The following is a 13,073-nucleotide window of genomic DNA, read 5'->3' on the forward strand; positions in this document are numbered from 1 at the left end:
GTGAACAAATTACTTTGCAGCTAGTAACCTCGTCTCGGTCTAATGCTTATTTTCTCCTTTCAGCGAATTCACGGATGAAATGTGGCCGTATGATGAATTGCCCGAAACCTCGGAGATGGACACTCTACTGAAAGACGGTGCTCCCGGAATTAATAAAAACTTTGTGACATGGTTCATGGAAAAAGTAATTTCTAACCTTTCCTCTTACATTGCAACATGTGACTTGTCCCTCTTATTACACGTAACTAATGCACACAACAAATTTGAAATGTTCTTGTAGGGCCGTGAGAGAAACGTTGATATGATAGATGAGTTGAAATGTGTTTCCCAAGGTTGTAGCCGTGAGGTGACCAAGTATGAGAAGTATGATGTGAATGGGTTTCGCTTCCACACGAGACGCACCGAGAAGGGCCGGCGAATCCCAAAACGATAAATACCGGGGTCTTCACCAAAGGAGCCAACAACTTTGATTACTACGGAAGGTTACAAAGTGTATACGAGTTGACATTCAATCGTACGAACGTGCAACTCAATATCGTCGTGTTCAAGTGTCATTGGTTCGACCCAATAGGTGGACAGAGAAGTGATAAGTCCATTGGGTTAGTTGAAGTTAAGCCTTCAACCACCTATAGCGGAGCCGATGTCTTTATTGTGGCTCACCAAGCCAAGCAAGTTTATTATTTGCCCTACCCATGCCAGAAAGCGGAACTCAAGGGTTGGGAAGTCATCTTCCAGGTATCGCCACATGGTAACCTACCGATTCCCTCTGAGGATGATTACAACAACATTGACCCCGTGACATACGAGGGGATTTTCTATCAAGAGGAACAGGACTTCGGGGAATATATTTTAGAACCGTTTGTTCAAGAGGACCTCGGGAACGATGCGAAACTCGTGGTGAGTCGGTGGTGGATCTAAAGGACATATCTATGCTCGAGAAGTTACTTGAGGCGAATGACAATTATGATGAGCCTCCACCCGTCGACCCTTCAACTTTGTACTCACAAGATAGTGATAGTGATAGTGGGCCAGAGAAAGAGAAAGAGAAAGAGAAAGAGATGGAGTATGAGAGTGAGCGTGAGAGCGATGATGGCTGGTGAGGGTCTTTTATTCTTAGTATTTATTTGTCAACATGCTTCTTAATTGCATTGTGCCTTTTATTCTTAGTATCTTCATTTTATTATGTCAACATGCTTCTTAATTGCATTGTGCCTTTTATTCTTAGTATCTTCATTTTATTATGTCAACATGCTTCTTAATTGCATTGTGCCTTTTATTCTTAGTATCTTCATTTTATTATGTCAACATGCTTCTTAATTGCATTGTGCCTTTTATTCTTAGTATCTTCATATAATATGTCTTTGTGCTTAACTGTTTTATTCTTCTCAATGCGGGTATTTGGACAATATGAGCAGCGGCAAGGCAGACTCCGAGAGCTTGCTTAAGACGCTGGCGCAGTGAAGAGGAATATTCCTAGACCCACTAGACGGAGTGATCGAGCCCCGGTGCAAAATCCGCGTTACGCCGATGGTACCGATGGAGGACGAGGTCGAGGAGGACGAGGTGGAGGTCGAGGACGAGGACGAGGAGGACGAGGTGGAGGACGAGGTGGCGGCGGGGTACACATGGACTTTGACGAGCCACCCTCCGCTCGGCGACGTGGCTCTGAGTTGTACCTAGAGGGTCCGTCTAGTGGGGAGGTGGAGATGGAGACGGAGTCTACACACGAGTCGGACTCTAGGGCTGAGTTGGAGGTGATGGAGGATGGGGGTGCGCCGAAGCCCTTGAAGCTTCGTGGAGAAGCTAGAGTCCCCGATGCGAGGAAGGAGCCGAAGACCCATGATGACAAGGCCCTTATCATTCCTTCGAGCGATGAGTAAGTGTACTACTTCAGAAATTTCGAACATGTATTTTCATCTTGGGCATAATAAACAATTTGGCATGTGTACTAATGTGTGATTTGTTTGCAGCAATCGGACATGGGATGCCAAGCCCCCGCATGCCTAACAGCTTGCTTGGGGCTCGATTAAGAAGTTCTGGCCCGGCAGATACACTCCCTTAGCACGGTCCCCGGTGGCCCGACGAAGCTAGCCACTACTTGGGCGGACTATGAGGATGCCCTCGCCGTAGGCTTCGCGACAAACCGCTGAGGCTGTGACCACCAAGTTCTGGGTAAGGCATATATTTCTCGAGCACCGTTCATAGTTGATGACCCTAATGTGCTAACTCATGACTTTCACAACTGATTTATGCATGATTGAAGTGCTTCTATCGTGTGGACCCGGAGCATGACACGCAGGCGCGTCTCACTTTGCGTGGCGCTTGCGAGAGGTTGACACCGCAGCGGTGGTACAACCAAAAGTTCACCAGCGCTAGTGCCTTACGGGCTAACAAGGGTAAGAGGGTCAAGAAGGAGTACTATGTTGGTAACGAGCCTACGGACGAATGGGCAATGACCATTGAGGAGTACATGTCGGTGAGTAAAATGTCAATGAGATTCTACATTGCTGCTAAGTTTTCATTGAATTATCTTGAGCTGAGTATTGCGTTTTCAGGTTTGTCCGGAGTGGGCCGAGCAGCATAGGGAGGCATGGGAGGAGCTGATTAGGGCGAGGTGGCTCAGGCAGGACGAGGAGTTTGCAGCCGTGTCGAGGCGTAACATGGAGAACCGAGGCACCGGTGGCACACATCGCGCGGGAAACCTCGACTACACCCGCTTCAAGGGGAAAAAGGTATGTATATACATGGAACGACCTTCATTCATTTCCCGCCATGTCTCATTTGTGGTACGCTTAACTTTTCTTTTCGCGATGCAGGTGGCCGAGGCACCACCTGGGGTGGTGCTTCATGATGCCCAGATATATGACATGATGCGGACGAAGCAGAAGCCCAATCCCGCATTGCCTCAGCCACAGTACTACGGCAATGCCAAGGCCGCCAAGGAGGACTATCGCGACATGGTCAAGTCTCGTCACCCCGAGGTGGATGACCCCTTGAGCATTCCGGTCGACGAGGAGTCGTTGGTCCTGTCGGGGCACGGGCGTCCGCATGGCCGTTTCCCTTGGATGAATAAGGCGGTCTAGCCTACCCACTCCACGAGCTACACGCGCCTCAAGCATACCCTCACCGCCGACAGCCCCCAGCCTCGTCCACGGCCTGCTCGTCCACCCGCCTACGATGTAAGTTTCCTCATTTTCATCCTCTTTCCGGTTTTCCTTCCTACATGGCTAAGTGTTTACGAGAATCATTGTTTCTGAAATTGTAGCCTGACTTCGAGGCGGCCTTCGAAGCCTGCAATGAAGCGTATCAGCAGGCCGCTGCCCAGTCGAAAAGGCAGACTACGGCCTATATGACGTATATATCGATGAAGTCTGAATCTTCCTTCTCGCGCAAGTAGATGACAAGTCTCAGTTTGATGCTTTATTTCTGCAAAGCCTAACTTGTAACCTATCTTGCAGGAAATGATGATCTCTATGTCTACTGGTACACCGCCACCGGCTCGAGTTGCCGTGGCGGGGGACATGCCTATCATGCCATCGAGGGCAGCTTTCGCTGCGACTTACTACGGATCCACACCGGAGGTAAGTTCTTTGCCAAACCGGTAGTTACCACTTTCCTTTGCCTCGCAAGTTGCTAACATGTAGGGAACACGTAGGGAACGGGATGGTCCGGGAACCAGGCATCGCCGGGTGGGCGCGAGGTCACACCGGTTCATGAAGGTGGTCGGTCTCCTGGGCGTTCTGCTGGTGTCTCTCCGTCGACTACTCCTGGGACTACTCCCGGTGCCTCTCCGTCGACTTCTCCTAGGCGTGCTACCGGTCCTTCTCCGTGGTGGTTCTTCTGCCGGCTTCTACCAGAGCGAAACCCCGGGCTGCTCGTTTCGCCAACGATGTGGGCGGACACACCCCGCCCGGGTCCTTCCTCCGCTAGTCAGCTTAGAACTAGGGTTTGCTTGCTACTACTATGTATTTGGATGACATGGCACTCTCCGCTCTCCTCTTGTATGCTACTATGTGCACCATGTATGCTACTATGTGAATTATATGCTATTTTGGTGAATTATGGCGAATTTGGTCGATTTTGGATGAATTGGACCTACTGAATTGCATTGCAATTGAACTGGAACAGAAATTTGGCTGAGCAACAGAACTGGAACTGAAACAGCAAAAAAAAAAATGGCAGGCGCTATGCCGAGGGTAATGCCGTCGGCATAGACCCTGACATAGGGCCATATGGTCAGGTCTATGCCGACGGGGTTGCCCTCGGCGTAGCCCGACGCGCCCAGGTGCCGCCGCGTGTCCACGGCCTGGCTGCATGGATGAAGCATATGCCGAGGGGGTTGCCCTCGGCGTAGAAGCCCAGCTGGCGGCGCCACGACGGGCCACGTCGCCCACCCGCGAGGAGGCCTGGCTGCATGCGCCATGCAGACGCCGAGGGCCGGGCCGTCGGCATAGACTCCGTACGTGGCAGCCAGGCGATGCGCCACGTCGCCCCCACGGCGCGCAGATGGCTGGGCTATGCCGAGGGGGTTGCCGTCGGCGTCTGGCGGAGCACCGTTAACGGAGACGGCCGGCCGTGGCCAAACGCCGAGGGCAGCTACGCCGAAGGGAAGTCGCACCGTCGGTATAGGCGGCATACGCCGACGGCCGGCCCTACGCCGACGGCACGATGACAGGTGCCGAGGGACCTGGACGCCGAGGGGCTATGCCGAGGGCTGCCGTCGGCGTAGCCTACGCCGAGGGCCAGGCGTGGCTACGCCGAGGGCAGCCGGCCGTCGGCGTCTACGTCGATTCCTGTAGTGGACTGTAATGATGAGTTGACGACCAAACTAACCATTGATGAATGATCAGAGTATTATTCTTTTTCTTTGAGCGCATACACGTACTGCGTAACTGCGCATGACTGCACGGCACCGGCCAGGTTACTCTCTATCGGTTTGATCGACGCAGATTTACCGATGGTGTGTTGCCCGGTCAGGTAAGCCACGATGAAGCAAAACGGAAGCTACTACCTACCAAACATTCGTGTAGTGCCTTTTCAGGAAACATAAAAAAGAAATGATATATTTTCACGCTGGAGTGAAGGAAGCACTGGTCACGGATTTACGGATGGGTAGAAAGTTTTGGCCGGTCTGGCAAACCACGGTGGACCAACAAGGACGGAAAACGAAACGGAATCGATAGACATTCAGCAAGGCCACTGGCCACGCATGGAAGCAGCTGACCGGAGTTGATGATAAGAGTTTGAGACCGATCAACCGGGGGCCGGATCCAACGTATTCATGGGCGAGCCACCGCAATCGCTTCGCTTAATGTTCTCGATCGTACCTACTCCTAGTTTCCTGATTTTCCACGTTGGAATTGAGGAGCCCATGCTGAACGCTGCCGATTTTTTCGTGCTTATTACTATTAATAAACAGAGGTCAATAGCATGGAACTTGATAACCTAGTTTAGCTTGGCCGGTTGCGGACCTACGTCAACATGTCAATCGCCGGAACATCGTATGACCGGGCGCTTTCGACTACTGCGTCCGGCCGGGTCCGGGTCGGTAGGTGCGTTGGCCTCATCGATCGGGTCGGTTGGCGCGCGGCATGCGGTCGGTCACTCTTTCTTCTCGCTTCCATGCCCTTGTCTCCTCCTTTACCGGACAAGCTACCTTCACAATTTTCCGATAGTGCTGCTATATTTTGAACCTCTACTTTCGCATTGTGTGGCTATTGTTTCAAATATTGCACTATTTTGATGCAATAAATTCTTAGCGCGGTTGTGCCAAACAAAATGCTTCAGGTCGCTTGGACACCCCCAGACGGAAACTTCCGATCAAGCGTGGCCCGAATGCCAATTTCGCATTCGCGGCCCGACACAAGCAGGTCGCGCGGTTACATTTCGCGTCCGTTTTGAGTCGGGCCGCTAGAGATGCCCTTAGTGGTGCTTGCCCCAGCCAACATGTACGTCATCGAAAACAACTCTGAACCTGTAAACTACTACGGACACTCCTCTTATGCCCGTGCCGAAGCCCGGCCGCGACCCAGGACCAACCCGTTGTCCACGCATGAAATCTGAGCCTCAGGTTGACCCGGATTATGTAGAGGTGGACCAATTGAAAAATCTGGAGAGAGAGAGACTGAACCAGACCAGCTACCCAAGTTAGAACCACAAGTCAGCAAGAGGGTTGGTGCGGCCACCCTCTACACGCAAGATTGTACGCAGTGACCGGTGGTGCACGACCAATCACATAAAGAACTTGCACTTGACTAGGGCTTTCGATGGCTTTGGTGCATAATTGTGTGTTGGCTAGGAAAAACATGTTGTAGGCTGAATTGAAAGTGAACCCGGCCGCTCTTCCTTACGTAGGGCACGACATTGTCTTCGTAAACGAGTTGTCAATTTTCGCCTAGTTTGTGAATACGTGTCGTCGCCTATGTCGACCGACCCATCATCCGCATCATTGGATCGATCAAACACACATAAAGAAATCACCATGGAGAATGAATCGCTCTAGGACATATATAAGAGCTCGAGCCATACTTGTGGAACTGCCATGGCTTCGGAAAGAAAGTTCGAAATTATAGATTACAACTCGTCCCCACAGGACTTCATATGGCATATGCTTGTTCTCAAATATTAAAAAATAAGAACTGCTGGTGCGCGCATGTTTACATAAACACAACTTGGAAAGGGGAAATTTTGGCTCAACTAAGAGCAGTGTCTCCTTTTAAGACAATAACCGGTGTCTTAATGGTGCTTGCCCCAACCGGCATGTCCGTTACCAGACCCACCCCCGAACCCGTAACCCGATCCAAACGCTCCTCCAACGCCCGTACCGGAGCCCGGCCGTGTCCCAGGACCAAGCCCTTGTCCAGGCCCGAACCATGAGCCTGAGTTTGACCCAGATGTAGAGGTGGACCAACTGGACGATCCAGCTCCGGAGAGAGTGCCCGAGTTTGAGCCCGAGCCGGACCAAGCACTCGCGCCAGAATTAGACCCGGTAGATCCTGTAGCAAAATAAAACACAGGTTTACTATATTAACAACTTCAAGGAACAATATAACTTTCTAATGACTTGGTAAGAACTTATGATTATGGTATATGGTATTTTCAATATTCCATATCGGAAGTTGAGTAAAGTAATTCTATGAGAGTAGTGGACCTGAGCTTGAGCCGGATGCAGAGTTGGAGTTTGAGCTTGACCCTGAACCCGACATGGAGTTTGATCCACTTCCCGAGGCACCAAATGCATCAGAGCTTGAATCAGCACCTGAATTGGCACCCGACACGGTGCCGGAGTTGGAGCAGGCTTGACCCCTGAACCGGACATGGAGTTTGATCCACTGCTTGATGCACCGATTGCATCGGTGCCCGAGTTTGCACCAGACATTGAGCCGGAGTTAGAACTCGAGCCACTTCCTGAGGCACCGAATGCACCTGCACCTAAGGCACAAAAGGCATGGGTGAGTACAAATGAAAAAAAAAGTAGATGCTAGCAACAACAATATGAATGGCCAAACACGACACTGAACCTGATGAGCCAGCAGATGAACTTGAACTTGACCCAGACATGGAAACTGAACCGGAGCCGGATGCATCAAATCCCGAGCCTATGCTTGACCCAGAACCAGCTCCGGAATTTGAGTAGGAACCGGCATTTGACCCTGACCCTCCAATGGAGTTGGAGCTTGAAGCAGAACCCGAATTCGAATTCGACGAGGAACCATCCACAACATCGGAGCCAGAACCACAAGATGAGCACGCACCATTTTTCCCAATGTTACCGGACCCACTACCGATCCCAGATGATACACCCGAACCCGAGACAACACCATAAGACTGATGGCCACGTGAACCTTGACTTGACCCAGACCCATAGCCCGAGCCAATTCTAGAACCTTGGCTTGATCCGGTACCCGTGTTACAGTCGGAACCACCTTTCGTCCCACCATTTGAGCCGACACCAACACCAGCATTTATCGATGTGCCCAACCCTATAGATCCTGAGCCAGAACTCGAACCTGGACAAGATGATGTACCCGAACCACAACCAGAAGCCGATCCCCCGTTACTAGAGCTAGAGCCATACCCGAACCCATTGCCTGTGCCCGAACCACTACCATATGCAGTATGAGAACCGCCATTTTGACCAGACCAGGCACTATAACCTGACCCCTCACCTGAATTAGAGGCTGAACCGGATCCACCTAGCCCAAGATCAAGTCCTATGCCCAAGCCACCATTAGCACTAAGGCCTAAACCCAGACCCAAATTGCTTCTCATTGGCCTACCCATTGCAACACCTACTGATACTAGTACAAGAACAGCAAGAACATGAGCTCTAAGGGACGAGGCCATTGGTGACTGTGACTGTGTTATGATCTTTGCTGGTGATGTGTGCAGTGTCATGTATGCATGTATATATAGCCACAATTTAATGTTAATGTATTGGTGGCACATGATGCTTACTGTAAAAGGTGGTGCAAAATGGTGACTGGATTCCTTCACGGGCGCTTTACATGTGAGCATGACCTAACATTTTTGGAGCTTAACCATTGGCAGTTCGTATTATCTTAGGAACTAGTGAGAGATTTGGCTCAATCTATGGTTGCTGTTGCCAGTTTGCTATTAATAATAATACTTGAGAGTTTCGAATGGAAGTCTCTAGACTGGGTTTTGTCTCCACCCCATTGGCTTCGGTCTGAAAGTACATGCTGCAAATGGATGCTCTTGATGAACATTCAGGTAAACTGTGAAATTGTGCTTCTGCTGCATTCTTGTTCAGACAACGCATCGAGTCCTGTGCAATCTAACTCAGCAAGCATACCCTAGATTCATATGCCTTGCTGAGTAGTTATTAAACAACTTTGAGCTCCTAAGGGGATAGTAGAAAGTTCATAAAACAACTGCTTCCAATATAGTAAAATGCAAGAATTTGGAATTTTAAAAATGTTGTAACATCTGACAAATGAATTACAGCTAGTTTGCATCTCATCTGAGGAATACGAAACGATCAAAATGTCTTCATCTGAATCTGAACTGAAAAATACACTGATGCTGTCACATTCTGAACTTTGACAGCAGTAAGAGCAAGCTAAAATTCATAGAAACAAAAAGTATTACAGACCAGGATTCTGCAGTAGGCAAGATGCACCGTATGGAATCAAAGCAGACGCGTTGCAAAGTGAGTGGTGACTGGATGCTAACGTGGAGTTCTTGGCCACCACGAAAATAATTTAGTCCTGAATTGAGCACTTGGGACTTTTATCCTTGTCTTAAGAGCCGGGTACAGAATCATTCTGCAGTGCTGTACCAAATCCTCAGTCTGCTGCTGCCACCGGAAGAATATTGAAACCAAAATATTTACAGGCTACCTTTCAGACATTGTTTTCATGTAGTATTGTTTCAATATATTGTTTTGAACCTGACTCTGTTCTGAACTGCATACCTCTAGATCCAAAACAATACTACATGAAAATAATGTCTGAAACATTCCAGGAGCGATCATGGATGGATTGGATGCCATGATACCTCTGGGGAGGTTAAGAAAAAATAGGGAGAGAACTTCTAGCAGTGACATATCATCAGGTTTGCAGGTTCTAAGACTGTATTTCAATGGTTTTGTGAGTCTTGGATCGTATTCTTGTTTTGGCTTCATTTGTGTTCTGTTCTTCCTGCAAGAAACTCAGAACAAGACTTGTTGGAAATTGCAAGGTAGTACGATGATGCTTTTGATCAGAATATCTGGCAAGAAAGCTTACTTCTTGTTGAAGTTTATTCTCACTTGATGTTCTAGCACTGCAGTATTCTACAGCGTAAGTTGCAGTTTTGCAGAAAGGGCAGCTGCATTGCTAGTTAAGGGCTCCAGGGAATTCAGTTTTTCGGATGCAAAATTCAGCTACCACCTCCGTTCCATAATCCTTGTTGTGGTTTTAGTTCAAATTTGGAGCTAAACCAAAACAAGAACTATGGAAGGGAGGGAGTAGTATGAAGCACAAACACGGAAAATGCTTGAGGTTAACTTAAAGATGTTTTATATGGGATACATGTGCAGAGTGTTTCACGCTAGCTAGTAAGTAGCAAAATAGGATACTGGACCGCTTTGGAAGCCTTGGACGGCATCAGTTGCAAGAAGCACTCTGCAAACAGGACAGGGAAACTAGAGTTACAGTGAAAAACTTACTCTGATATGTAAGCACATGTTAGGTGTGCAATGTTAGTCCGTATTTTTCAGTCCACTTGGCTTTACCACAGGACACGATCACACGATTAACTAACTCCTACTTCTGAGGTTCAGTAAAGAAGATTGAGCGAAATTTCGACAGAAATCAATAGGAAGCTTAACTCACCCGTACAGATTCCTTTGCCGCAACACTTGGATTGATTCAGGCTCGGATAGAACTGCATCGTCGATCATATAGGGGGTAAAAATCATATAGGCGCGTTTGGTAGCTTTGGCGTTCCTTAACTCGCATCGGCCCAGCATTTTTTTGGCATGTTTGATTGTCTGGGATCACTCGCGTTCTTACATAGCACGGGTCTTAAAGCACTCCTGGGCCAGGTTCTGGAGAAACACCTAGTTTGGTAGTTTCTCCGGGAACAATGGTGAGACAAAAACCGACAACGCCATTCGCGCAGGCGCTCCGCCTCAGAATCGCGGGAGAACCGGAAATCCCAGCATCGTTGCGCGATAAAGGTAGGGGTAACCTCCCTCTTGGGTTACCCTCTCCATTAGCCCCTCCCAAATCTTGCCTTCCCCCAATTTTCGCACCGACGGAAGCTACGGCGACCCAGATCAGGCAGCGCGCATCTCCCTTCGGTCTCCGGCGCCGACCAGGGTCATCGTTTCTAGCCGTGGCGCCGGACTGGGGTCGTCGTTTCAAGGCGCGGCGGAGTTTGCGCACGTCTGCGGCCTTTTTCGGTCGTGTCCGTCGTCCGCCATGACGGAGGTAAGGGGAAACTCCTCTGCTCTATTGTACTGTCAGATTCATGTTGGTAGAACTAGTTGGGTTGTATAAGACCGTTTGTAATGCATAGATCTTATTTGAGTAGACCGACCAGCTCCAGCTTGTGCATCACGTCGCAGCACTCATCGTTTGCATACAAGCCCGAATCCTGATGGTGCACAAGAGAGTAGTTAGGCATGTTGCTTTTTCTCGTATCAGTTACGATCCTATGTTATAACGATATGAGGAGAGGATTGGCAACCTAAACTACATCTACAACTCCAACGATGTAGAGGCTATCCAGATGCTTCAGATGAGAAGAGCCCCTTTCTTTGCACTTGTGAAAACGTTTAAGGAGAGATGACTGCTGCTTGATAGCATCCACACCTCTATCGAAGAACAAGTCGCAATGTTTTTTCATGTCGTGGGTCATAACCAGAGGTTTATAGTCATCCATAGCACATTTAGGTGGATACTATCCCGGTACTTTCAGCAGGTGTTGTACGCAATTGGGGAGCTCATAGGTGAAATGATCAAGCCAACATCAACGAACACACCACCCAAGATCAAGAACAGCTATAGGTGGTTCCCGTATTGTACAAAATCATGTTCGTTCTACATATCAGATGTGTGCTACTATCAGAAACATGACTGTGTGCTAATTTTTTTGACAGGATTGCATTGGGCCTATTGATGATACTCATGTGACCGCAAAGGTACCGAGATCAATATATGCAGCATTCCACGGGAGGAAGCACTACACCAACCAGAACATGCTAGCAGCTGTGGATTTGGATATGAGGTTCACATACGTGCATGTTGGGTGGGAGGGTTCAGCTCATGATGCGAGCATCCTGGCCGACAGCTTGTCAAGGCCTGATGGGTTGCAAACCCTGAGGGTAAGGTCTACCTTGGAGATGCTGGATATGCATGCCAACCTGGTATTCTACATCCCTTCAGGAAAACAAGGTACCACCTCAACGAGTTCTCTCCCATGCACCGACCTCAGAATGCAAAAGAATTGTTCAATCTCAGACACTCAAGCCTTAGAGTCACCATTGAGAGGGCATTTGCTGCATTGAAGAACATCTTTAAGATCCTTGACCAGAAACTGTTCCACACTTTTGACACTCAAGTAAAGCTGGTCTTTGCTTGGTGCATTCTTCACAACTGGATACTAGGTTGAAGCGAGGATGAGTTCTTCGAAGACCGGCCCCACAGCGTCGACGCATGCGACAATGATGTCTGGAAGAGAAGAGGCAAGAGTGGGCAGATGCAATATGGGAAGTCAGAGGCAACATCACCATCTGAGAAGAAGAAGTGAAGAAAAGAACCTCCTTTGATCCCCTGTTTTTCGAACCCCAATTTGATCTTCGTATGTTGAACTACCCCGTGATGATAAACTGCTATTCGTAGTAGCTAGGGAGCATCGTTATGAACTACCATTCGTACTAGCTAGGGCTGATTTTGTGAACTGCTAGCGTTGTTAATCTGCAAGTGTCATGAACTGATTTCTGTGTGATGGGAGGTGATATCATGGTAAAGCTACCAGTTGTACAGAAGAGGTGACTTTAAGCATGTCTGGATGGTAACAAACATGCCTAATCTCATCTCCATCGAGATTTCGGGTTGGCTGCAGGTAAACAAATAGAAAGCTCTTTTCGACAGAACCGATGCAATCCAACCTACCAAACACCAATTTTAACATGTGGCTCGTTCTCAACGGCAGGTATGCTCGTACCACTGCATCAATGAGCCACGATTTAAGCCCACGCTACCAAACACGCCCTAGGTCATCAACGGATCGGACCCTCAGTCCACGGTATTGTTGGCGCTGCGAGCGTGTGGTCGACATGCATGCAGCTTGGCTAGAGAGGGGCGAGCGGCATGTGCATGTAGCGGATACATCCGCGCCGTGGTTGGATGCCCATTGCCGATAAGGGGGCACCTACGCGCAGCCAGCCAAGGAAAGCTTTCCCACACCAAAGCCAACCCCGTCTCGTCCTCAATCTGCAGTACTTGGCTGTCTTCATATGATCATATCACATACACACATCATGGTGCAGTTGGGAGCTGAATATGTCTTTCGTCGTTCATCAACGTACGTGACTGCTCTACGCCTGTATGCCCCTTACTCCC

At 49.0% G+C, this 13,073-nt stretch overlaps 2 protein-coding genes across 2 annotated transcripts; one reads left to right on the forward strand and one right to left on the reverse strand.

Annotated features, from left to right (window-relative positions):
- Window positions 1-8,984: 8,984 nt before the first annotated feature.
- On the reverse strand, window positions 8,985-10,419 carry LOC139829880 (E3 ubiquitin-protein ligase GW2-like). Its single transcript, XM_071823736.1, has 4 exons — window positions 10,338-10,419; window positions 10,082-10,127; window positions 9,750-9,831; window positions 8,985-9,662 (listed from the first exon to the last, which is right to left on the reverse strand). Exons 1-4 carry the CDS (start codon window positions 10,393-10,395, stop codon window positions 9,588-9,590), a joined length of 261 nt encoding a protein of 86 aa, XP_071679837.1. The 5' UTR covers window positions 10,396-10,419; the 3' UTR covers window positions 8,985-9,587.
- A 509-nt stretch (window positions 10,420-10,928) lies between these two features.
- On the forward strand, window positions 10,929-12,120 carry LOC139834031 (protein ALP1-like). The gene is made up of 3 exons (XM_071824415.1): window positions 10,929-10,937; window positions 11,609-11,838; window positions 11,895-12,120. Exons 1-3 carry the CDS (start codon window positions 10,929-10,931, stop codon window positions 12,118-12,120), a joined length of 465 nt encoding a protein of 154 aa, XP_071680516.1.
- Window positions 12,121-13,073: the final 953 nt, after the last annotated feature.

This window comes from Lolium perenne, chromosome 7 (assembly GCF_019359855.2).
Source record: "Lolium perenne isolate Kyuss_39 chromosome 7, Kyuss_2.0, whole genome shotgun sequence".
Classification (NCBI taxonomy): Eukaryota; Viridiplantae; Streptophyta; class Magnoliopsida; order Poales; family Poaceae; genus Lolium; species Lolium perenne.